Here is a 27243-nt window from a genome sequence, read left to right as displayed (position 1 = left end):
GGAATTTAAAACTACCGCCCACTAGGTAACGCCAACTAGATACATTGGTCAGCAATTCGAGATGGGGTTCTGCAATTGTGTGTTGTGCTTGTCAGTCACCGGTAAGCTGCCTTTTCGTACCGCCCACAGCAAACCCGGAGAAGGGTCAATATAAAATACTTAATTTGTAATGATTCACTTGTTATCTCGTTCGCCTTAAATACAAACATTATCACATAGGGGGTAATTAAGGCACAGTGTTGCATTATTCGAACACTTGTGTGAACACTGTTAAAAACATTCAACTATCTCCTCTATCGTGTCTATTACCGGCTAAATATCATGGACTAAACAGTATTGCTTTCAGACTACCGTGACTGCCAGCCCAGTGCCTGAAAAGATCTTTTGGGAGACAGAGAGCGACAGAGAGAGAGAGACAGAGAGAGATAGTAAACTTTTGTACTTCAGTTATACATTTGTTTGAGGCTTGTAATAGACCACAGGACACTGCAGCAAACCCAGAAGTGACGGAAAATGAACCGGATATTGCGTTGAGGAGTTTTTCCCGCGTTTTGACAGTCTGGGATTCCTCAGAGCGGTTTTGGGAAGTAAGAGATAGAATCAGAGTAAATTGTTTTTAGGTTGGGATCGTGTATAATTTTTGTCGCCGATTCTGTCAACTAGTATTACTATTACAGTGTCAGAGTGTTCTTTTTCCACTCACAGAAGAGGCTAACTTTATCAGCATGCCTCCGAAAAAACGGGGCTCCACAACACCGGCCAACAAGGAAACAAACTCGAGCACGAAAAAGACCTCTCCGGACAAGAAGGAAAATTCCATTGTTTGCATTGAAAAGTAAGATTTCCCCTAGTAGTACATAATCTGTTTTCCCAAGATACGTTGTTTTCTCTTTACTCAATTCTTCAGAACCCGGCGTTTAAGTACTATAATGATTTGCATTTTAAAGTGCCACCCTTGAGCTACCCAACGATCCAGCGTTGATGAAGAAACAAGCTAATTAGCAAACAAGCATGCTAACCAGTTCTGTGCTCTCCTTAACTCGCGAAATTGGCCCATGAGGGTTCAGTTTGTCCGGAGCTTTTGGAAGTAAACTTTATGCGGTGATTTCCATCCAAAATGTTACTCTCCTGTTTGGGTACTTGCAACCAACGATACGCGTTGTCTCGGTGTTTTTAGTCGGATGCTTTACTTTACTGTCACCCTGGTAAAGCAAAATAAATATTTGAAAGGGCGAGTTGGTGTTTGCTGTTATGCATTAAACCTTAGCTTGTAGTGTTATTCCTTTAGATATTGAAACATGCTGTCAGTGACACTGTTAGTTGCTTCAGAGTTGTTCCAACCTATAGTAACTTAAAATGTGACAGGGAAGTAAATCTGTCAGTCATTTCTGATGTTATAAGTGGCTTGTGTCATCTGTGTGGGCTTTTTATCTACTCTTCTATAATATGAAATAAAACTGTGCTGCTTTGTTACTACAGGAAATGTAATCTTCAGTTACATGCTTATTTTGTTTTCCTGCCAGCCACAAGGAGAAGGATACAGATTTTGTTATACTTTGTAAGGAGCTCCTGGTGCCAAATTTACTGTGTAACCATGCATGGTCAGTGTGGAGCTCAGTGTCACAGGTGCTGGGGAAAGATTCGGTATGTTTGTCTGCCCACCCATTTCACTGATTTAGCTTGAGACCTAACTGTTTAAACCAAAAAGATGCCCCTTTATTCAAAATGTGAATGTGATTTACAGAAAACGTACATGGCGAATCATTTGTGAAACTAACTATGTTTCAACACAGGATATGAACAGAAAGCTATGGGGGGCATGCCTGTTCATTGCAGTGACAGAGTTCGATATGCCCTGTTTCACCTTAACAGATCTCCTTAAAGCTGTGGGGATGAAGTAAGTCAAGCCTCTGTACATGTGAAAATCATCCTGTCTGAATGATTTACTCAGGAGCAGTATTAGTGCCTCTGGAATGATGTTTTCATAGTCTTGCTTATCAGATTATGCTGATTTGAAACAGTGATTGCTGAAGTTAAGTGTTTTAATTTAGTTCATTGATGCAGTAAAGTGACATTGAAAATCATTTAATGTCATTGTTCATATCAGCTACAAACATTGTTAGAACATTTGATGCCATCTCTTGTGAAGCCTTTAATTCCCTTAATTTCAGTGTGGATCAGAAACTGTCCTCTGCTGTGTGTTTTTGCATGTCTAAACTCAGTGTAAACACCTTTGAACTGTTGTAATACACCGTTATGTGCGGAGCTAATACTGTGTGAATGCATGTGTTCTGTCAGTGTAACCTGAGTGTGGATTGCCTATTTCATGTCCTACACACCCTCCATTCTGTTTACAGTGTGAAACAGTTCCTTAATGTGGTGAGAAAAATGGACGTTAATGTGGATACAATAAGTCCTAAAGTGAACACTGCTTTGACCAGGCTGGAGAAGAAATATGACGTTTCACTGGCCCTCTATCAAAGATTTGTCAAGTGAGTAAAACTTTACTCTGACTAGGGATGTAACAATACACTACACAGTTCGATTGTAACAAGTTCACAGTTCGAATCGAAACACAATACTATGTTTATGGTTTGATTCTTCCATGATATTTTTAAGAAAATCAAATGAACTGACACTGGAATGAAAACAATGGATTTGTTTTAGATGCATTAACAATGCTGAACTATTGTTGTCTTTTTGTAACATTAAACCAAAAGCTTGACCCTTGGAGGAATTGTTTGAAAGCTAGACAAAAATAAACACTCCTCAGATATAACATATTAAATTGAATGGGTCTGTCTGTATTACATTAATACGAAATTAAAATTGCACCTCAACACACAGCGCTCAAATGTAGACACAAGTTAATGAGCTAAGTCTCCGCACTTTTTAGAATTTCTGTCACTTTGGTTTTTCTTCGTTGTACAAGGCTGGTATTACAGAATGACTAAAGTGCGAGCGTGACGGAATGTTGTATTTGGGCTGTAGTGTGTTTAATAGTAGGCGAAATCCTTTGTTGTCGACTACTGAGAACGGTCTCATGTCTTTAGCGATAAACACTCCTGTGGATTTGGTGATACTTTGCTCTTGCAAAATTAATGCAAAAACTTTTTTTCAAGAGCCTTTATGCACTTTCTTTCTTACATTTCCTGACTGGAGTTTGTCATTGTGGTGGCATTGTAGATGCTGCATCATATTTGTGGTATTAGCAGTAATGTGGCTGATAGTTTTCTACAGTGCATACCATCTTCGTTTTGTCAGTTAATTTGTTGCCATTCTCCTGTTGAATGATTGGAAAGCCAAAATGTCGCCACACTTCTGATTTAAGGAAAGATGGCGCATCTTCGATTTCAATCTCAGCTCCAGCCACACTCATTACTCTTCACCCTGACGCTGCTAGACTGCTACTGAAACCTCTTTTTGTTTATGACTGAAATATGTAAAATGTGAGGCCTTGAAAGGAATGCCCAGAAGAGTGATATATGACTTTATACACTGGTACCACAAATAATGATACAGCTGACTACTTTCATTTTATATATTTATTTACTACCACTGATGAAGTGTAATGTAATGTTTGTTATATTTGGTGTTTATGTATATTTGTGTGTCTAAACATTTGAATTAAACTGTATGTTTGGTGATGATGATAATTCAAAAATATAATTGGAGCTGAAAACCGTCCAACTTATACGATGCATACCATCACATTTTTGCACCGTGATTTATCGTGCTACGAGGCATCGTTATACCCCTAACTCTGATAGTGACTTAGGTCCACCTCAAGGCACACCATTGGGTACTACCAGCGTGGTTCAACTAAAAAAGGTTTAACAAAATTATTCAGCTTGTTGGGAATATCATGACATTTTGCTCATATGAGAGAGATGTTTTTTCCTCACCATATTGGTGTGGAATCATTGCATTGCCACTTGCCAGTAAGAACTTGTCATATTACTAAAGAAATGGATATAATAGATTTTTACAGGTACTGTTTTCTTAGGAGGAAAAAATAATTGTATTTAAGCTGCCTGCTGCTGTAGTACTGATAATTAATTGCAGTTAACTGAGGTTCTGCGTTCGCTTCATATTGTGCTCTTTCAGTATGAACAGTAATGCATTTCAGTAATTAATTTAATTGGGATTACTCGTTCCAGATGAACATAAAGTACAATGACAAGTCAACTCTAAAACAATTCCAATGTATTGTCACATTGTTTACAAATTTAAAAAAAGATCATAATCAGTAGGCGAGTTGTCATTTTTTAACAGGGGGCTGGCCCAGTGGTCGCTGACACTACTCCATTGAGTATATAGGGGGATGACACGTTAACAAGGGGGAAACACTTTGGTCATTTTTAGGGCTGCCGCGATTAGTGGAAGTAATTGACATCAACGATGAAAATGTGTTGACAGCAGTATTTTAAACTAACACGTTTTTTTTAATGACTGTACCTTTTTGACTTCTAAACCGCCTCAATTCATTTGCTGCTGCTACGGCTGCCACCACCGACTATTGTTCTATAGATGAATATGCTGACTAGTCGAGTAATCTTTCAACGAGTCGAATAGTTGATTAATCTTTCGACTACTTGACATGAGTAGTCGGTAGATCAATCTATAGAAGAATAGTCGGTAGTGGCAGCCCTAGCAGCAATTACATAGTGATATTGAAGAAAAACCTTTGTTATAATGAATTGAAGCGTCTTAGAAGTCAAAAAGGTAAATTCATAAAGATAAGAAAAACAATGCGTTGGTTTAAAATATTGCTGTTGATGCATTTTCGTCGTCAACATCATCCGTTACCTTGACTAATCGCAGCAGCCCTAGTCATTTTGCTAACAAGGGGGATGGCACAACCCCCTCATCCCCCTGCAAATTGCCTACTGATCATAATTGAAATATTCCACAAGTATTCACACCCTCGATTTTATGCTTCATGGCAGCACCTCTAGTAAATTTATAGCTGTATGTTTATTTCGGCAAGGGTTTGTTTGTATTTTCTGTATTCTGTATTATCCTGCTGGTCTCCTGCATACTGTTGCAATTTTCTTCCAAGATTTGTCTGTCTTGTTCCATCCATTTTGCCCTCTTATTTTGTCAGCTTTTCATGTTCCTGATGCATCCCCACAGAAATATGTTTCTGTCTCCATATTTCACAGTAGGGGTGGCTTTTTGGTTGATGTGCAGTATTGCGTTGGTACCACAGTGCTATGAAATTATAGAATCTTCCTACACTAGGTGTCAGAGTCTCCCTCATACATATTAACAAACTTCAGATGAAACTTTATTTTGGTTTTATTCTAGAAGATTTTTTTTTTTTTTGCCAGCATCCCATAAGGTGCAGGTTTGTTGAGTGTCCAAGCTATTGGACTGTTTCTCCCATCTTTGCAATGGAAGACTGATTCTCTTGCTATTGGTTTCCTGAAGAGCTTGCCTTTCTCACTGGATGTTCACTTTTGGAGGACAGCTTGTTATTGGGGAAAACACATTTGTGCCACTTTCTATCCATTTCTCAGTGATGGACTTAATGGTGTCTAAAGGGATATTCAGAATCTTTGAAATCTTCCAATTTTCAAACATGTTTTCTCAGACTTGCCTTTAGTGTTCTTTGGCCCTCATGACAAAGCTGCTGTTTGGATGTGTACTAACCAACTGTGAGTCCTGTGACAGACAGGTGTATTTCATGTGAATTAATCTGAAATGCCTCAACTTTATAAAGATGGACCCAAATAAATGTTATGTCTGAAGCCATTTTATTAAGTCATGTCTTAGCTAATGGTGTGAATACTTATGGAATCTATTATTGTGTGTGTTTTTTGAATTGGTAAATAAGAAAACTTTTTAAGTATTTTTAATGACAGTGTTTTGTGTTGATTGGTAGCCAGCAAATCCAATTAAATTCATACTCAATCCAAATAAAGTCCAGTTCATGTAGAACTGTGGTAGGTGAGTATAGGCCCTCAGACCTCCCGTTGTGACTGTATAATGCTTTCTCTAATTTTTTTTGGAAGATCAGAAGAGAACGTGGTGATCAGAGACAGGTTACTGAACTCTGATCAAATTTTTGCACTTTTTGGAACCCCATAGTAATATTAACATCCAACAGGTGGCGCCATTTCATTGCGCTGACATCACCCAGTGCTTTAGCACTTCATCAGCAGTTACACCGCTGTGTTTCCCATTTTTCACACAGGAGATTTCTTAGTGTCACATTCTCTGCATTCCAATATTTTAACAGTATCATATTGCAACTAGTCTCACTTAGTATTTTGGTACATGTTGTGTGGTTCTTTTACCTCAGTGATTTTGATATTTTCATCACAGATTACAGAATTGTCTGTGTATGTGATTCAGTGTTGAGTAGACGTGAGTTTGATTACTGAATGAACTAATGATTTAATCATTGCAAATGAGACTCATTTACTCTGTTTTATTCTTCAGAACTTGCAGTAATATCTACACTGAATCAAACGATGAGGAGTAAGTAAAAGAAATAAAATGACTTCACTTTCACCACTGATTCCCAAACCGACATATGTGAATTGCCATTAATGTAGGCTTTGCTGAAAGGTGCTCTGTCAGCATGACAACTAGCATAGTTGGGTGGTACAGACTGAGAGAGAACATGCTGTTGTCCTTGTCTTGACACACCCTTCCTCCTACACCTTTTTCTTCATAGGCTCTGTACTCTGGGAATTTGACTGAAACTGTTTAAGCTGTAGATCCACTTTTTATCATGTTTTCTCTGTCAGGGTACCTGTTTTCTTCATCTTCTCAAACATTTACATATAGTACACATAAATTACCAATGTACATTTTATGTTGTATAGGAATTTGCTTTGTGAATTGAATTTACAGTTGAATTATTCCAGTGGCATGTTTAATTAATTTTCTTTTTCTGTATCAGGGTTAAGAGAATTTTGCAGAGCAGCTGGACAATGTTCCTGTTAGCTAAAGGTTTGTCTGTCATTCCTCAGTAACCTAAACTTAGTGTTTGTAAATGTTTTTATAAACTAAAATGTATTTGTCAGAAACATGATACTCCCAGGTATTGGGGAAAAAAACAGTGAGTTTCCTGGAGCCTCCACTTTTTAAGGAAATGTAGTGATGTGCTTGTCCCAGTCCATGGAGAAATGATGACTGTTTTTGTCTGGACTTTCTGCTTTGGCAGGAAACGTTCTGCAGATGGGAGATGACCTGGTCATTGCCTTCCAGCTACTGCTGTGTGTTTTAGAGTTCTTTACCAAGCGCTGTGTCTCCTCTCTGCTCCAGCCACAGTACAGTCAGTGCCTCTTCACCTTAAGTTTTCTCTTCACATCTCTACAAGCTTCTTTGGGCGAAACACTTCAGATGGTCTAGTTGTCTGTCATTTTGTGATACAGTGTTAGTTATAGATGAGTACCACAGCCAGCTCTCTCATTCGCAAACTTTGTGTTTACGTTTGAAGTTTGATCTTCACGTTCTCTTGCAAGATTTTCTGTTGTTCTAATTCCTGTTGAAGACAAAGTTCTGGATGGCATACCAAAAATGTATTCAAACCAACTTTATGGATCTCTTGTCTATAATCTCTTCCAATAATTTTTCATGTCTCAGTATTTTCGGCACTGTCACTCCGTATATTTAAGACAGACAGGTTCTACATCAATACTACACATAATAAGGACATAAGCCTGCAGAGGTTCCTGACTTTTATCGTTTTAAGAGGTGGTGTCCTGACTTAATATTGATCTGCAAGAGAGCATGTAGGTCAAAGAGACATTCAACACTTCCTTCTGTCCTTAAATGAAATAAAAATGAAACAGCCAATCACCTTGTCCACCAAAAAGTGACAGTGCTGATAGAAATGCCACAACTGTGTAATGAGGTTCTATTTATTCTTTCCAAAGTGTAAGTGAAAATACATCACCATACAGATTTTTGGTCGTGTTGTCTAGCCCTGAAATCAAATGATATCTTGTCAAATGTGCCATCAGAGTCTTCAGTCAGTGCCACTACCCAGAGTCCACCGGTACGGACATCCAGGCGTAACCATGGTAAAGCCAAGCCACGCCCACCGGAGATGGACATGCAGTTGATAGAGGTTCTTTGCAAAGAGAATGACTGCAGTGTGGATGAGGTTAGCGCCGCCTTCCAAAATACAGCTCTCCTTAATCCAAATCTCATCTGTTCCTGAAAATATGTCTGGTCAAGAATTTTCACATAGACACCTGTATTCCATTATTTTCGCAACTAAAATAGCTTTGCCTGCACATTAATTTTAGGTACAACTTTTGAAGAGACATAAAAACAAATTTTCAGATACAGAGATTACAGATAGTTAGAGATTTCTGTGGTTAGTCTGATTTTCAGTTAGTTACTTATTTTCCCTCTTTTCTATTGACTCCGGTTTAACTTACATATTGTTTACTCGAACAGGTGCTGGATCTAAACAGGTCGATGATCTAACATTAGTGAAACTCTAATTTAACTGTAAAGCTAGAGGGGTAGGAGTAGATTGTTTGTTTGTTTGTTTGTTTGTTTGTTTGATTATCTGAGTGTGTTTTGGTTTTCAGAAAAGTTGACTTTGGTGGCACAGGTTTATTTTAAGTAACCTTGTATGTTTGCTCATAGGTTTGCATTTCAGTGAAACATTGGATAGAGCCCATGTTCAGCTGATCATTGCGTACATTTTTAGAAGGATGTTTGTTTCGTGTCGATATCTAATTTCCTCATCTGCACAAATGTGAGTTGGTATAGTTATGTTTTACCTTCCGTACCGTGCTGCTGGGTCTTGAGTCGCTCCCTTTAGAAAGTCCACACTCAGTGAGAGCAGCACAGTGGTCTCATTAGTGCTCTAACAGACATTCTGTTTGTTTGTGTTGCAGGTGAAAAATGTTTACCAAACCAGTTTCTCTGCTTTCCTGGACCACATGGGTTTGTCTGGGTCCCAGGAACTGCCAGACGTATGTTTCCTGTTCTGAAGTATTCTGTGGATAAACTTCCAAACATTCTGTGAAAGTAAACTGGCCTGTGGTTTGCATTTGCTTAACCAGTCAAATTTTACTAACTTCCTTGCATGGCTAAAAACGGGGAGGGAGAGGTATCCACGTTTCATCTGTATTTACCTAGGCCACAGAGGTGTTTACCCAGGCAATCAAATATCGATCACTCACAGCTCCCCGTGGAAATTAATTGGAGGGCCAGTAATGCATATATAGACAAAAATGAGTTAATATTTGCAGTGAGCTAACAGTCCTCTTGCACTTCCCTTAGCAATGCTGTTATTGATATATGTTGTCTGTCGTACATGCTACCTGTAACCTGGCAACTCTCAGTCTGACTTTACCATGGCTGATATATTAACTCTCTACTCGTCCTTGATGAGTTTACAGAAGAACCAAGAGGGTAGTGATAGTGAAATCAGTTGTGTTCAGCTTATTGACTGTAACCTCTGAGATAGAAACTGTAGTAATAGGTGTTATATTTTGTGGAGGGATGCAGATTTTGTTAGTGGATCTTTTTAAGGTTTATGACCAAATGTGATACCCTAAAAATGTAACAGATATTAGACATGGAGCGTGTTCTGATTCTGTCTTGAGCGACAAGGCCATGAAGTCCCCTGCCTACAAAATAGACAATATAGAGGAAGTCTGTATTCAGAATTCAGAGTGACCAGTGTTGGCTCCGACACCAGGTCACAGCTTGCTATCAAACATGTATTGACCTTTCCCCTGATTGGCAAACCAGCACACCGGTGATGTTTCTTAGATCATGAAAATACATGACATACATGGTTCAGGCTCTTTTCTCCAATGAAGCAAACCAACCCTGTTTTCTCTAATGAAACTAATAAACAAACTCATTTTCCAGTTGTTTGAATTAGATGAGCACAGCTCTGGCAGCTGATATGCATGTTACTAGTTACACATTTTGCTTTAAATGTCAGTACATGCACATGTTCAGGAGCTGGCATTTTCAGTCAGTGTACTGTGAGTCTGGGCGTGTTCAGTCAGTGTACTGTGAGTCTGGGAACACCAGAGTTCTATATTACCAGGTAACTCTAAATTAGCTATGTAGCCATTAAAATTTTTTTTAGCTGAATAGCTGAAGAACAATTGAGTATGCCAGGCAAAAAAACAACAGGTTGGCAATGAAGTTGTAGCGCTGATTGGACTGCTGTAAAGTACACTGTTGAGAGAAATTGTTTCGTTTTGAATAATCTTGATCTTGTGTGGTAGTTGAGTAGATTATCAGACTGCCTATCCCACTTCATACAATGTCAAATTTCTGTTCCTAATTGTAGTCTTTTTTTTTGGACCATTGACCTCTGACATTGATTTGAGTTGACTGTGCCGTTTTTTATGTGAATCTCATTAACATTTATCAGAAACATCAGTGCATTGCATTGAATTATGTTTAATGTAAAGATGTTACTTAGGGGTTTTGATTTGTTTGATTAGCAGTAGGGCTGCATAGATAATTGAGTCAAAAATGAAATCATGATATGGTCACATACTATTACTAAACCTTTTTCAGTGTGACTTTATACCTGTGTGTGCTTTTAGCTTTGATAACTAGCAGCAATATGATACGTTAACTTAAATGTTTATCATATCACGGTTCAAATCACAGTGTGTATCAAAACAATCACAAAACGATTTATTGAATAAATCATGCAGCCTCAAAGATCTAATATCCTGACATTGTTTCTTTTTGTCCTTCTAGGTGGAGGATATCTCTAAACAGTATGAAGAATTATATCTGAAAAACAAAGACTTTGATGCTAGATTGTTCCTGGTTAGCGATAAAACTCTTACCCCCAACAAAGTGGATTTGTGAGTATGATAAAATCTGTCAGTGAGTGCATGGTCATTCTCTTCAGCTCAGTATGAATAAGTGGTTGTGTGCAATGTTTCACAGAAAATGCAGTTATAAATAACGGTCTGTGGTTATATAAAAAAATGCCAGGTCCTTTTAGAGACATTCATTCATTTTCCAAGCCGCTTATTCTAATTAGGGTCTCAGCGTTCTGGAGCCTATCCCAGCCCTCATTAGGCAGGGGATAGGTGGGGAACATCCTGGACAGGTCGCCAGTCCATTGCAGGGCAGACACCTAAGCACATTCGCGTACACATTCACATCTTGGGCCAATTTAGTATCTCAAAATCACCTCACTTACATGTCAATGGACTGTGGGAGGAAACTGGGGCTCCCGGTGGAAACCCACGCAGACAGGGGGAGAATGGGCAAATAGAAAGGACACACACAGCAAGAAGGTCCTGGGTTCAATTCCCAGCCTGTCAGTGAGGTGACAGCACTAACCACTGCACCACCTTGCCGCCCCTTTTTAGATACATTTATGCATCATGATTAAATTAAACTCAATGCTCCAGAAGTCAGGAGTATTTTTCTGGGTTCCCTTTTTCCCCAAGGTAACTGTGTCTCTCCCTCTCTCTCCATCTTCTGTCATTCCTTTTCCCCTGGCATTCTAGGTTCCATTGTTCCTTTATGGTTTTTACATGTTAGCCATACACATCTCCTCTTTCTTCCCTTGCCCTGCACTATTTTGCAGCAATGGAATCACGTTTTTTTTCTTTTACAAACGAAATACATTTCATACGTAACATCTCAATTATCAGTTTCTATTTAATCACAATTTTCATTCATTGTGACACTGTCAGACAGTGATTGTCAGTCTGTGTGTGTGTGCTTAATTTGTCTGTATATTCTCACAGAACAAACGTGGAGATGACCCCTAAGAAAAACCAGTCAGGACAGGAGCACATTCTCATTCCTCCACATACACCAATCAGGTGAAAGACTATTTTTCTCACTTTGCCCGTGACACACTTTCACGCTAACAGCACGCTTTGGATTTCAATATGAGCACACTTCCCACAACCAAAGCGGATCTGTCCCCATGTGTCTTACATAGAGATGACATAACTGGGTTGTTCATGAATGGAAGTGTAGAGAAATACATAGTGAGAATTGTGAATGTGTGTACTTTCTGAATGGGATCATGAAACAGGTTGTATAGCATTATGTGTGCTGACTTCAGAGAACTCCTGGTGTAGTTTGTAGGATACTGTCACTGAGTGGTGTCAGACATGGTGTTTGAGGTTTTCCCATGTCCTGATACAAGATCAGTCAAGAGATGACATGTTTTGGAGAGTTGAATTATTGACTGCAAGAGGAATCATAACCAAACCTGTGTCAGAGCATGGTTAATGTCACTGCCATACCAACAATCAGACGTTACCCTACAACGGATGCACCTGTTCCAACATATTGAATAGGTCATTTCTGGCTAAAAAAGCTCATTGATGGTATACAATTGTTTGTAGAATATTATGGATGCTTATTAGGGGTGTAACGGTTCTGAAACTGAGACCAAAATCGTGATACAAACGTCCACGGTCTCATTTTGCGGTTCCGGAATACGGAACCGCGATACCTCCAACCTCACCCCCAACCCACTGCCACTGCAGCAGGTGCAGCCTGTTGAGCTCTCCTCACAGTTAACACTAACACATGCAAATCACAAAATTATTATTCTATTCTAGTTAGGGCAAGATTTATATTTTGTAAATATTAGACATTACACCAACTTTGTTGTCTTCCAACCGTGCGTGTCACGTGACTATTCGGTCCAATCGTGATTGAGTGATCACAGCTGCGGTAAAAGTTAGGCTAGTTTAATTAGCTCAAGATGGATAAAAACCCTGAGATTGCAGAGCCGCTGAGTACATTCAAGTCAGCACTGTTGGAATACTTTGGTTATGCAGTGGAGTTGAAATTGTAATTGCCGGCTGGGTCGGCACCTATCGCACCTATGAATGTAGAAGGGGTCTCCTCTCTCTGTGGTCCTTCTCAAGATTTCTCCCATTTTGGGTTTTTGGGGAGTTTTTTCTTGCCCGCCATGAGGATTAAGTCAGGGGGTGCCGTTCTGTTTTGATTTTGATTGTTGTGGCCTGTAAAGCCCTTTTAGATTGTAAACAGTGGTATTGGGCTCTAAATAAACTTGAAACTTGAGTATAGGGATGGCAATTGTGTCGTAGACAAAAGATACACAATTTGTCGTTAGTGTTTCACAAAACTTCCACAGACGGCAGGGAACACTTAAAATATGCAAGCGCATATCAGAAGACATCATCCCGACATTGATCTTAGCGGTGCACGAAAGAAACCCCAGCAACAGCTAACTCGGACCGCGCCCAATCAATTACCAGGGCAATCGGGGTTTTCATGGCACTGGATATGTGTTCAGTTATTGAAAACGACAGATTCAAGCATTTGCTGAGTGTGCTGGAACCCAGATACAAAGTGCCGCGCCGACCGCATTTCAGTCAGAATGTGTTGCCTCAACTTTATAACGAAGTAGGGGCTAAAGCGTTGGAGGAATTGAGCAATGTAAAATTCATTGCTTTAACTACAGATGGGTGGACCTCCCGTGCAACAGAGACTTTCATCACAATCACGGCGCACTACATTACCGACAACTGGGTAATTGCTGCAGCAGTGCTAAAGGAAAAACAAGAGATGCTCCAGCTTCCTTTGCACAAGCTGATCCAGGATGTACCCACTTGGTGGAATTCAAGCCATGACATGCTTGAGCTTGAGCTTGAACAGCAGGCTGCTGTTTTATCAGCACTTACAGACCTGAGTATTAAGAGAAACATTAAGGACATTGTTACACTGTCTGATGAAGATATAGAAATAGCTGAAGAAGTGGTTCAGGCTCTCAAACCACTGAAAACGGTGAAAACGCTGTTGAGCACTGAACAGCTGCCAGCAGTTTCAGTGATCATGCTACTGAAACACACAATCCTGGCATCCATGAAGCAGAGTGAAACTGATTCAGCAGTTGTGAAAGATGTCAAATCTGCCATTGCATCTGACTTCTACTACAGATACCCTGACACTGATTCAACACTTATTCAGTTTCTTCATGCGAGCACTGCACTTGACCCATGTTTTAAATTTCTGCCCTTTCTGTATGAGACCATTCGTGGCAAGATCTTCACCAGTCTGACCGAGAATATTATGGATGACCGTCCCCCACAGGTACTTTTGTTAAATGGTTTTAATATAAATAGAATTAATTTGATAAAGTCAATTTAATCAATACAGTTTAGTTTCAAGGCCATAAGACCCGTAAAGCATCTTAGTGACGAAATGAAAATAAAACTGATTTGTACAGTGCTTTTCACAGCATTTTATGTCAGCATTTAGCTGTAACTAAACAGAGGATAAAAGCCTTGACCATCAGAAATGTACATCTGTTTTTTGGTTTCATTAATGTTAATTTCCTGGATTTTTATATTTGTCAGATATTTTAATTGTAATAATACCAAGTAGTAACATAACATTGCAACTGTTTTGTGGATTTGTCTTTGTTAGGCCCAGGCCTCAAGGGAGGAGGTGGAGGAGCAGTCAGAAATGGCCTCCAGTAGCAGTGGTGAACCTCTAGCCAAAAGGGCACCAATCACTGAGCTGTTTGGAAACTTATTTCCAGCAGAACAGACACCACCACCCAAGCCCTTGTCTCAAGTGGTGGAAGAGGAGATGCAGCATTACAAGGCAGTGCAGAGTCTCCCAGTGGAGTCAGATCCACTTACATGGTGGAAGGACAATGAGAGCCAGTTTCCCCATTTAGCCAAGTTGGCTAAACGCTACCTTGGAGTCCCAGCAACATCTGTCCCCAGTTAGATGGTTTTCTCTACTGCAGGGGAGATTGTCACAGCACAGAGAGCAAGCCTCTCACCTGAGAATGTGGACATGATGGTGTTCTTTAAGAAGAACTTCAAACTTAATTGAAGCATTCCTACAAAACTGTGTGGTTAACTGAATGCACCAACCACTGTTTATTTCTGATTGGTCTTCAGAGAAGTTTATATTTGTTTACCTGGACTGGTCTTGAGAATTGTTCTTATTTATTTATTTATCTATTTTTGTTTACATAGTTAATTTGTGAAGTTAATCTACCATGTTCTTTAGTGTTCTTCTCTTTACTGTTCCAAATTATTGGTAATTTCATAAAACTTTTTTATTAGAAATTTTCCCTGTTTTTTTCTTACTCCACATTCCCCCCCCCCCCCCCAGGCTCAACCTAGGCTCAAAAATCAAGGTCTGAACCCGAACCATAGATTTGAAGAATTGTTACACCCCTAATGCTTATGGATATCCCAATGTAGAATATTATGGATGCTTGTTTCATATGGGATGATTGGCAGTGTTGTGTAGAATAAATTGTTCCTTAATCTTTAAGACAGTAAATGTCAAACTCTTTTTTGATCTTTCTGACTTGCTGTTTTGTGCTTGATTTTAGTCTTTCTGTCTCTTAACTCTTTCCCCCTCCTCAGAGCCGCAATGAACTCAATTCAGCAGCTGAGGTTTGACTTGAATTCAGCCCAGGATCAACCCTCTGACGTCCTTTGTGGGTATTTTAAGGTATGTGTGTCACTGCTGGTGCTCGGATGTGTGGGGCGACTGTAGTATGCACTGATCAGACCGTGGTTATTTATACAAATGCAGTTATTTGGCTTCAGTACACTTGACTGAATGTTTTGTGTGAATGTTTTCAGCCAAGATTATGTAAAGGAGCTCATTGTTCTGACAAGCTGAGGAAATGTATATCAGTATGAGAGTCAGTCTGTAGTTGTTACTCTGATCCACTGTACAGAACCATGGTAACCGATTTGTGTTCATTTCCCTTTGGTGTGATTACATATGAACGCATATGAATGAATGTAAGTTAGTGTCTGTGTCTTGGCAGAACTGCACCGTGGACCCATCAGAGGAGATAGCCAAGCGAGTGGACCAGCTGGGCCAGGTGTTCAGCTGCAGGTTTGCCCAGGCCGTGGGGCAAGGCTGTGTGGGTCTGGGCAAGCAGGTACAGACTGAAAGGATTCTGATGTGTATAAATGTTCTTTTTAAATGTGAATGTGTGCGGCACAGTTAGCCCCGTGATCTGAACTATGCTATTGTAATGTTTCGCTGACAGCGTTTTTGTCTGGGCGTACGGCTCTACTACAGAGTCATGGAGGCAATGCTGAAATCGGTAAGACAACAAGACTTCTGAGTAGGAAGTTGCACACGTTTTGTCTCTGAATATTTCTGACAGCCATCTCTTTCTTGATTTAAGGAGGAGAAGAGACTGTCAGATAAAAACTTCAGGTAAAACTTTCCATGCATGAATTCTGAAGTGGCTGTATGTCAGTGTGCATGTGTCAGTGCTTTTGCCTATTATGGACAGTGTTCTTGTGTGCACTGAATCAGAGTACTGAACACACAACCTCAGAAACAGACTTTGGCTTTAGGTTGGAGTTGTGTAGGTAACTAGATAAATGGTGAAATCCTGTGCCTTTGATATTTTTTTAAAGCATGTGCATCAGAACCTGTGTATAATGAGCCAAAGTTTTCATTTATATGGACATACATGCTCTGTCCTGTTTGAACATTAAATAACTGTGAAAGACTGAATGCCCATGTTAAACAGCAAGCTATCATTCACCCTGAGTTGTGTTCTTTCCATTCCAGTAAACTCCTGAACAGTTCTGCATTCCACACTTCTCTCCTGGCCTGTGCCCTCGAGGTCATCATGGCTACATATGTCGGTAAGCTCCTGTCCTGCTAGTATTCATCATGGAATATGGGATTGTTTTCAATTACAGAAAAAGTGTGTTCTAAATAAAGAAGATAAAAGGCCTGTAAGATAGAAAAGTCAGCACAGGAGTAGAATAAATGTTGTTGGAAAGTGTCCCATTTGCCTGGTTTGAGACAGAAATCCAAATAGAGCTGAATGGAAGATTGTGAAAGGCTTGTTGGTTTGTTAAACACAAGTCTGGAAAACAGGAGGATAACAGTGATGCTAGAACCAGAACACTAGAATCACCTCTCTCTATACCTGTTAAAGCCAAGTCTAGTCTCCACAGTCCTAAAACCCACCATCAGGGTGCCTTGGGTTGCACAGCCATTTCATAGAATTGTTATGCTTAATGGCTTCCCAGAGTCCAACTATGTGCTAATGCCATCGCTACCTAATAGAATGATTTGACTACTCACTGTTCTTTTTTCAGATTTACAATGCTAATGATGCACAGTCCTGTTCAACAAGTGGACAGGGTTTTGGGGGGAGCTGTGTGGAGGAGAAAGAGTGCATAAGGCTTGTATAGGGGTGTATGTATGTGTGTGTGTCAAGCATACACGTTTGGTGGAAGAGCAAATTTATATCACAGCAGAGCCGAGTTAAGCCCGTTGGAACATATGCAGACCTTTTTGAGATATAATGCAGACTTCTAATCGTGTCTGGCTGTTCTGCTCATTTTCATGCACTTGGGGGAATGGTTCACTGAAGTCTGCAACATGCTGACACAGACTCATTCATTCATCTCCAGCTAAATTTTCACTCTTGCCCATGTTTTATCCTGTGTAGAAAGGCATTGACAAAAGGAATAAACTCAGCTTTGGGAACCAAAGGTCATATTTTGTTTTATGGAGGGGTGATATAAGCCAGTGATTCTCGACTCCAGTCCTGGGGGCCCACTGTCCTGTATGTCTTTGTTTTAACTCAGGCCTGACACATCAGATTCCCCTGATCAGTTAATCATCAGACCCTTGATTAGCTCAGTTAACTGTCATAGTGAAGAGTAACAACAAAGACGTGCAGGACAGTGGGCCCCAGGACTGGAGTTTAGAATTACTGATATAAGCCAACCTTCAGGCTGTCATTGTTTTGTTCTCAGGCTGTGGCATGTCTACTGAAAGAGATTATTACTGGGGTGTAACGATACGCCTAAATCACGGTTCGGTACATACCTTGAAGTCATGGTTCGGTACGGTTTCGGTACAGTGAAAAAAGACATGCAAAACATGAAATTTCCTTTCATCTTATATGAATTTACTTGTAAACTTATAAACTTGCCCAAACTTGTAAACAATGGCAAACTGGCAAATATAATTTACAGTTTGCTCTCCACCCTATTTTTTCCTTGTACCGGTAATATTCACATTTGGATGATGCCGTCTCAAGTGAGTAATTATATTAGATATTCACATTTGATGCCATCTCAAATGAGATCATGTTCGACGTACTGCCAGCAACATACCTGATTTCAGATTGACAATGCCAGCACGCTGCCTTTGTCTTATCCACTTGCCTTTGCCCATTGCTACTGTAGTGCCCCGGGAAAACCGAAATGTTCCCAAACAGAGGACCCTCAAGGATAGGGGAGGGTGCTGAAGCTCTGGCTTTACGGTCGTCATACTAATGAGGCTGCATTGTTTCAGAACCGTTACACCCTTAATAATTACAAATTCAATTTGTAACCTATCTTTGTCACAATTGTTTTTCATTAATATATTTTATTAGTTTTATTTTAGCCATAGTATTTAAGTATATGCTAATATACTTAATTGTATATGTGAACATATACACAGTATATGTTAATATTGAGATTACTTGCTTTGACCTAGGCCAACACGATGACCTGTGACCTATGGCACTAACAGTAAAAGTTGACCCACTTCAATAGTTGGAGTGTCAAGCAGCTGAAAATATGAAAAGGTGTCAGCAAATATGCATAGATTTAATCACAGGATGTTAATCTGAAACACAGAAGCAGGATAGCAGGCCGGAGATGGTTTAGGGAAAGTCAGGCGACAATAGTACAAAAAAACTCTGTGTAGCTGAGAGCAATATGAGACTCCAGCAGGTCTGATCCAGCCTCAGTTTATATGGTCAGCTGGAAAAGGATATTGAGCTTTAGAAATTTAACATGATTGAAGGACTAAACATAAGGACAGTTGTAACTCTATTTAAAGATTAAGAATGTGTCTGAGTCCTAGACATTTGTTGGAAGGCTTTTGCAGAACTGCAGAATTCTGTAGGAGAATTGTGCATGAAGTAGATAAGGAAGATTATAAGGACTTTGGAGATCACCAAAATCCTGTGGGAAAGGTATACCAATTCATACGTTTGCAGCATTATTTTGTAGTTGGCAGTCAATGTTGCATCCTGAACTAGCGGAAGTCTAAGACACTGAGGAACATGTAGAAACACTGCTACACTGCTGTAGTCCAGTCTAGATCTTGTAAAGGCATGGACTAAATTTTCTAACCTTGGAGGGAGAGTGGTTTCGTAGGTTTGGCAATGTTCTCTAAGTGGTAGAAGGCTGTCTTAGATACATTTCTGACTTTAACATCAAACGAACATTCAGAGTCAGTAGTAACACAGAAGTGTTTAACTGCTGTGTCAGATAAAACAAAGAAATCATGCAGATTCAATATACAGTCAGTTAGCTTATTTCTAACAATCTTAGTACCACATAGTAACACAATTTTTTTTTTTTTTTTTTAATATATCAGAGTTTAGCAGGAGGACATTGCAAGTCATCTAATTTCTGGATGTCCTTTAAACTGTCTTCCATTTTAGAGAATTGAGAAAATGCATCCGGTTTAACTGAAACATACAGTGGTGTGTTGTCAGCATAGCAATGGAAATTGATATTATGTTTGCGAATAATGTCACCTGTTGTTTGAAATAGGCCTGCAGTTGCCAACTGAATCAGGGTTTGATGTCTTAGTCAGGGGTTTAATAACAGCCACTCTGAGGTCTGGGTCTATGCTCAAGGTCTAGCCAGGACTAGCAAGTGTATTGTAGTTAGTAGTGGCTTGGTAACTTAGGATAAAGGCGCTTGCTTTGTCAGGATGGTGTTACATTTTGAGAAAGCATTACATTTTGAGAATCTAGAATCAAGTCAGTACTCTAGACTTAGTGGCTGACTCGTGCAACAACAAAATGATTCAATTTCATGTATTGAATACTGCATGAAAAATGTCTGTTAGGTGTAGGGATGCACCGATCCGACTTTTTCAGTCCCAATACCGATACCTGGGCTTTGGGTATCGGTCGATACCGAGTACCAATCTGATACCAGTGTTTAATTAATAAGCTGTATGCCTCACTGTGTGGAAGAGACTGGGAGCATTCTCTTATGTGTAGGGCAACATCAAGCGTGACTCAATCATTGCTTTCCTAACTTTGTAAGACAAAATGTAACAAAAAAATATATATATGTGTGTGTGTGTGTGTGTGTGTGTGTGTGTGTGTGTATATATAAATATATATATATAAAATTAGTTGATAGTTGTTTGTTATTAAAATAATAAATAATCGTGCACCAGCAACTTAGAAAAAAATCCTCAAAATGAACAGGGATTACAGTTCAATTGTAAACCTTTTAATGCAGCAACAAATTGGTCAGGAATTAAAATTCCAGCATAAACAGTACAACTGCATCAAATGAGAACAAAATGTAAACATTAAATCACTATTAAGTCACAATGTAGGCCAAGGAGGAGGCCCTCATTTTCAATGACTGTCGGGTTGCTCATCCAGAACAGCGAATTCGAGAGCCTTTTCTGTTATCTTTGTCGCTTTCACTGAAGTTTTTCGGGTCTTTGCAGTGCACCTGACAAAGTTAACTGCTTCTTCGAATTGTCCCCCTTTTTTGTTTGGTTGAACGTCATGTGCTTTGGCATGATACTTATGGAGGTGCCTGATTAAGATGGTTGTGTTATATTTTGCAGTGCTACCGCCACCCCACGAAACACTGGCTTTGCGGCAGGATTTGCCTGTGATTACCGGTTTTTGCCTGGTAAAACTGATTAAAAAAAGATAAATTAAAAACTTGCCGGTCGAAATGTCTGGTAGTAGTGCTCATATGGAACGTAGCTATAACAAAGTCTATCCCTAAATAGGACATTGTGTTTTGACAGCGAGATAGCCTATTGACAGAGTTGCAAGCTGCAAAGACACACTGGCCATGTTTGATTTCAAGTTGGCAGCAGCAGAATTTCAGATGTTACAGGTTACAGATGTTTCGTAATAGCCTACATTTTAACGGCTAATGTTGAGGTTTTGCTCAATTGTTACTGTTCATTAAACAGTCAAACTGATTTGAGGTCGTTGTACATTATGTTTGCATTTGTAACACAGACTGTTACTGAAACGTGACCGGTTAGTTTCAAATTTGTGCGCTAAAATAAATTCTTTCCAGACACCAAACAGGCAAGAAAAAATCCTAGCGGAAACCCTGCTTTGCAAATATTGCAAGTAGCCGTAGAACTTGGCGTAGCAAGCGTGAAATACCTCCAAACTGCTGACCCTTTGTTGCTCGCTCCCTCCATGTTATGTTAGCTCTCCCCCTAGCAAAATGTACAGGTCTACCGGCGCACTACTTTTAACGACACGTGCACGTAGACGTAAGCATAGAATAACACAGAATTGAATAGATCAGCCCCACTGTCATCGATACCCGATCCAGCTATTTGAGTCAGTATCGGACTGATATCCAATATCAGTATCGCATCGGACCGATATCAGTATCGAATATCAGTAGGATTATTCGTCTTGTTTCTGTCAGAATTTAGAGAGTTGCTGACCTAGCAACAACAGCTTTGCTTGTGATTTAGAAGCCTTTCTTTTCTGATTGATATAATCACCTATGGGTCGGTCAGGTGCCACATGTGATCCAGCTTTGATGAAGCTTTTTTAAGAGCTGGAGTTTGGTCAGTACGCCAAGGTCCACATTACTTCTCTCTGACTAATGTATAATGCATGAGGCTGTTTAATGCAACATTCAGGAACTGATACAGTAGAATGACCATCACATATGAAATAAAATAAGTTCGGATGGTGGTATTTTTTTAATGAAGAGGAGTCATGTTTTCCACGTGAAATTAAAGCACTAGTTTATTGGAGGGCATCACAGCCATGTTTCTAGATTAAGGTGAGGAAGGAATATTCTTAAATTGGCACAGTAGTTTCCGCATCCACCGCTAACTACTTCCTCTTTGAGGTAGATTTTCCATTATGACTTCCCCAAAGACCAGACTGCTAAACCTACTTTGTGACTCATGTAAACCATTTCATGCCCATTTGCTGAACCTGCTGTGTGACTTGTGTTAACTATCTCGTGCTAATTTAACTTTGTTGTCGCAGGCAAACAGGCTTAGGGCCTTGCTGACTGTTCCGTTCTGTTGATGTTCATGAAAATTTTGAGCTATGCATTTATAATAGCTGCGTGTTTATGCGAAGCTACAAATTTACATGTTGAAATGGCAGGCTAACTATGTGAGTTTTTGACTATAGGAAATGAATGAGACAAGTTGTTTAATCTAGTGGCTAGATTCATGAGTACAATAAGCTATGAGGTGTCATGGAGTCTCACTGAGGTTAATAGGGCTCTGCCTCCTCTCTTAAGGGAGCACCTTTAAGAATGGGGATTTTGGCAGCAGTGCTTTTGATGGCACTAGTGTGGAAACAGACCTGTGCTTCCCCTGGATCTTGGATGTCTTCCAACTACCTGCATTTGACTTCTACAAAGTGATTGAGAGCTTCATCAAAGCAGAGCCCTCTCTGAGCCGAGACATGATCAAACACCTGGAGCGCTGCGAACATCTGATCATGGAGCACCTTGCCTGGAGAGGGGTGAGTGAACATCTTACATCTGGTTCACACAGGACCTCAAAGTTATGATAACCAGAATTACAGGGCCTGTGTATCCAGGGCACTCAAATAATCTGCTGTGTATGTAAGAGAAGTATTATGTCGCTTTTCCACTACATGGAACCGGCTCGACTTGTCTCCACTCTACTCGCTTTTGTCGATTTTCCATTAGGCAAATCTAGTACTTGGTATCTGGTATCCGATACTATTTTTCGTACCTACTCTGTTGTGGTCCTAAGCGAGCTGAGTAGGTACCAAAATGTGACATGAAAACACTGCAGACTACTGATTGGTCAGAGAGTCCTAAGAGTTTCTAGTTGGTGTTTGTGTTTATTTCAGTAGCTAGCAAATCTAGCCTGTTAGCTAACGTTAACTCTAGGTTAGTATAAATTATGGTAATGTATTTATACTTATGGTATCATATAAGTTATGGTAACGATGGAAGCTCTCAACCGCATTTTGGAATGGCGGTTTTTTTTATATGAAAAAATGCTTTGACCAGCAGTTTATCAGAAAAAGATGTTACATGTGAACACCTCCTAAACAAACAACGGTCCTATCGTTTCTCCCTCGTCACTTCTAAAAGTCTTTGGCAACATTGCTTACAGCAGCTTATAACGCTGTCCATTACTAAATTAGGTTACCCACAAAGCTAGCTAACACCATGTATATCAGTGGAAGACCGCTAACATTAATAAGCGGTTAAAGTATAGCATCTAACTTACTCTGCCTAAATGAAGTAATGGGAAATTTATCTGTGACTCGCATGTCTGTAGGTTAAACCAGAGAGGATGTGTAAATAAAAGTGAGCTGAATAAGTATCTAACATGGCTTGGTAGAAACCCCAAAGTAGCAAGTCCTGGTTGCAGACAGTCATGTAGTATGATGACTCCACAACAGTTTCTTGCGGTGTCACCAGCTACATCTAGGGGGTGCTAAGTGCAGTGGAAAACCAACAAGGTAACAGATACCAAAAAGCGAGTGGAGTCGAGTCAAGCCGGTAGCATGCAGTGGAAAAGCAACATTAGTGCATAAGAGAGGTATTAGTGTATAAGAGAAGTAGTAGTACATAAAGGGAATGTTGGAATTGGTAGAAATTCTGCTGATGAAATTGTTAAAAAAAAAAGCGCACAGCTCAGAAGCAGAAGCTTTGGATTGGTGTCAGAATTTGCCAATGCAGCAGATGCTCTGAGTGCCGGTATTTCTACATACCGTTACCATTTCCGTAGCATTGCTTACAGGATCTGCAGACAGTTCGGTAAGTTCCAGTGCTGATTTTCACTGGACTGGAAAGGTGATAAATAACTGTCCAGGTGTTTGACTCTTCCATCTCAGTAAATATGGTTCTAAAAGTCATGTCACTGCCATCACTTGCTTATAAACACTTCAGTGGTGTGTTCAGGCTTGGGAGCCACTTGTCTGCCATGTCCTGTTGAGTTTAAAGACTGCACCAAACTTTCTACCCATGTTTGAGTGGCCAGTGGCACAAGTGAGGAAAATGGATTAGTGTCTTGTTCTTCTGTAAAACAAAAATAGTCAAAAAGTTCTTTTTACACTGGATGTTGTGTATTAAAAAATAAATAAATTAAAAAAAAACTTTTCCCCGGAAACACGAACCATCATACCGTGACTGCATGCCGGCATGCCTCTCGTCAGCCTTTCAGAGGAATTCGTTGTCTAGATCAGTTATGGACTTCCCCATACATATGGAATATAGGCTACTGCTTTGTAGAGCAGCAACGGTTATCAAGAGGTTCTGCTATTCATTTTTACATCTGTGATCCCAGCCATGTGTCATTAGCTGACTCTGGTCAGGGGTTCAAGGCAGCTGATGGTGATTTTCCCTTTGCCAGGTGAGCTGATGAGAACCAGCCAGGTTGACGGTCAGTTAGGGGTGTGCGATATTGACAAAATATGATCTCAATATTTTCTGTGATTTTGTCGATAACGATAAGTAGACGATATTTTGCATCTGTCAAAAATGTGTTTGTAAAAGTCTTATATGGCACTAGTTTGCTCTTGTTAATAGGATATTAATTGTTGCCTCCTAGTGATATAAATGGAAACAACATATTTAAGGAAAACAGATCTTCTTTATTTACTTAACTGAAGCATTAAAGTAAAAACAATACAAAAACATTGAAATCACTAATGCAAGTATTATTGACATCAAACAGATCAACCATTTCAAAGTGGCCTACAGGATTTACTTTGTAAAAAATTGCACAAAGACCAACAAAAACTATTATAATGAGAGCCTTTTAGACAGACACTTCCCCTTAATTTTTGACATAGTTAGCAGATTGCTGTCTTTTGAACAAGATTTAACGATGTAAAAAAGAAAAACACAAGTTTACAAGTCACAGAATATATTCCTTAGAAGCAAGTAAGTGGGATTTTGATTTGTAAAAAAAATTATAGAAACATCTCAGTTTTTGATGTTTTCTTTTTGTCACATTAGTTGATTGACAATTTTTTTTTTGGTGATGTGGCTCTCAGAGGCTATGGAAGTCAGTGAAGCCATAAACCATTTTATTCACACCAGCCTGTTGCCTCATTGCTGTTCGTATCTGGAATGTGTTTGAGACTGACAGCCTGCCCCACAACAGTATTGGCACCACAGTTATGAAAATATGTGAGGCCTGGAGACTAAATATAACTGAGATATTGGATGTGTATTAAAAAAGACTACAGGTGTATTTTCTGCTCATTCATTGTGAAACGTAAAGATGCATTTATGATAGGGCAGTGTTTTGTAGTTATATGTGTATGCATGTCTGTAATTATACACATATACTGTAGGCAGTTCTTTAAGGTGAACATGTCCTTGTTCCACTACTTCCTTTTTCTTGGTGTTTTATGCAGTGAGGGGTAATTGAACAGATGCTTGGATAAACATCCTCTGCGGGTTTCTTTTTGTAAGAGAACTGTAAAAATCTCAGATTACAGTTAGTGGGCCAAAGGGCACTGCATAGCATTTAGCATTTAGCATTGGTAAAACTCTCAAAAATCTTTGTTTTATGTCTCTTCCTCCAGCCATTTTTACTAACTGGCACTTCCTCTGCTGCTCACTGCTTCCTTGTGCATCAGACTGCTAGAGAAGTAGTAATTAAGAGCAGTTGGTGCTCACAATTGAAAGCACTACTGGGTGCAATGCTTTAGTTACCTTGGCTAGGCCACAGCTGTGCAGTAGGTCCACATGTGTGAGAGTGTAGCCCAGCATGTTGATGTGGTAGGGGGTAAAGCAGAGCAAGAAGACAGCCAACATCCAGTAGATGACTATAAGGGTATGGCGATGATGGTTCTTCCTGCGATTGGACTGTCGATTAAGCACTCGTAGCACTTTGCAGCAGCAGGGCTGGGAGGAGGTAGGCAGCTTGCACTAGGGCCAGTGCTGCCAGTATGAACACACGATGCTGCTGTGATGAATGGTCTAGTAGGCAGGGCCGATGGCTTAGTGAGGCCGCCGAATGCAGCAGTGATACTGCGAGACCAAGGGCCAGTACAAGACACCAAATGATGGCGCTGAGTATTCGGGCCATGAGCACACGCCGTGGCCGCTGCAGCAGGGGGTGCGCCACCGCAAAATATCGATCGATCCCTATGCATCCCTCCGTATAGGCTAATGTATTTCAGGGTGAAGGTCAGCTGGCACAGGGCACCCCCTGGTGACCAGTCACTGCTGTGGGTGGAAGAAGCTGCCCTTTTGCGATGGAAGTAGATCCGAAGGGGAAGAGACACAATGAAGAAAAGGTCTGCGGCTGATAAGTTGGCTACATAGATTGATGTGCTGGTGAGTGTACGAGGTGACAGCCAGATCCTATGCAGGGCCATACCGTTACTGACCAGACCAAGCACAAAGATGAGGCTGTAGGAGACCTGGTAGTATGTGAAGCGATAAGTGGTGTCCACAGTACAGTTCAGCTCCACCACCATGTCTGTCTGGTTCCCCAGTTCCATTGGTAGCATCAGTGGTCATGCAGTTATTGCCTGGCTCTGTTCATGAGTCAGACAGTTCCACCGGTGCCACACAGGAGTATCAGAGTCTGTAAAGGACAACAGCTTAAAACACGTGACACACTAAGGCAATGAAGTCCTGTCAACAGTAGCAAATAAAGCATAATTAAGTTCCAGTCGTTGAATTGACATTAAATATTTGCTTAGTGCAGGTGGGTAGGCACCGGTGCACGGCCAGATGCCGCTGTTTATATTGGGAGGGTTGTATAAAAGTCCTACGCCCCTGGTCCTTACTTGGGACTTTCCATGCCTTAGTCACCTGGGTGTCAATCCTGCCCGGTTACACATTAGACCCCTCACAGTGCATAATGAGTTACATATTAGACCCCTCACAGTGCATAATGAGTTACACATTAGACCCCTCACAGTTTTTTTCCAAATAAGCTAAAATGAGCATTTTAATTTTTTATTTTTTCTTCAGCCCACCTTTTCAAGCCCAATTTGTTGTCACTGCTGTGTTCTGTTGAGAAACATGATCTTAGTGTCCTGCAGCAATAGATATATTCTCAGTCAAATTCACCTCATTACCTTCCAAATGAAAGCCATGTTAGACTGCTTCAATCTGGTCATGCATTAAATTGTTGATGGTACTCAATGTTCTACATTAATATTACACATTATACATTTGTGGGCTCTTTCAGTTCGTTTATATAGTAATTTCAATGTGATTTTTGTTGAGGTACTTGGTGAAAAGACCCATAGGAAATGAAAATATAGAAAACATAAAA

General features: G+C 40.1%; 1 protein-coding gene across 1 annotated transcript in view; it reads left to right on the top strand.

Moving 5' to 3' along the window:
• The first annotated feature begins 725 nt into the window (after positions 1 to 725).
• rb1 (retinoblastoma 1) overlaps positions 726 to 27243 on the top strand; it is a 47958-nt gene continuing 21440 nt past the window's right edge. Inside the window, exons 1-17 of the mRNA XM_030781697.1 lie at positions 726 to 835; positions 1524 to 1644; positions 1794 to 1897; positions 2358 to 2492; positions 6448 to 6486; positions 6914 to 6963; positions 7178 to 7288; positions 7980 to 8122; positions 8871 to 8948; positions 10711 to 10820; positions 11721 to 11798; positions 15351 to 15438; positions 15764 to 15880; positions 15992 to 16048; positions 16133 to 16164; positions 16528 to 16604; positions 22254 to 22480. Coding sequence (XP_030637557.1) covers positions 726 to 835; positions 1524 to 1644; positions 1794 to 1897; positions 2358 to 2492; positions 6448 to 6486; positions 6914 to 6963; positions 7178 to 7288; positions 7980 to 8122; positions 8871 to 8948; positions 10711 to 10820; positions 11721 to 11798; positions 15351 to 15438; positions 15764 to 15880; positions 15992 to 16048; positions 16133 to 16164; positions 16528 to 16604; positions 22254 to 22480 — 1677 coding nt within the window. The remainder of the gene's footprint in view (positions 836 to 1523; positions 1645 to 1793; positions 1898 to 2357; positions 2493 to 6447; positions 6487 to 6913; positions 6964 to 7177; positions 7289 to 7979; positions 8123 to 8870; positions 8949 to 10710; positions 10821 to 11720; positions 11799 to 15350; positions 15439 to 15763; positions 15881 to 15991; positions 16049 to 16132; positions 16165 to 16527; positions 16605 to 22253; positions 22481 to 27243) is intronic.

The sequence above is a fragment of the Chanos chanos genome, chromosome 8, assembly GCF_902362185.1.
Source record: "Chanos chanos chromosome 8, fChaCha1.1, whole genome shotgun sequence".
NCBI lineage: Eukaryota > Metazoa > Chordata > Actinopteri > Gonorynchiformes > Chanidae > Chanos > Chanos chanos.
Note: the sequence above shows the minus strand (reverse complement) of the source record. Positions and strands in the feature narration are given on the sequence as shown.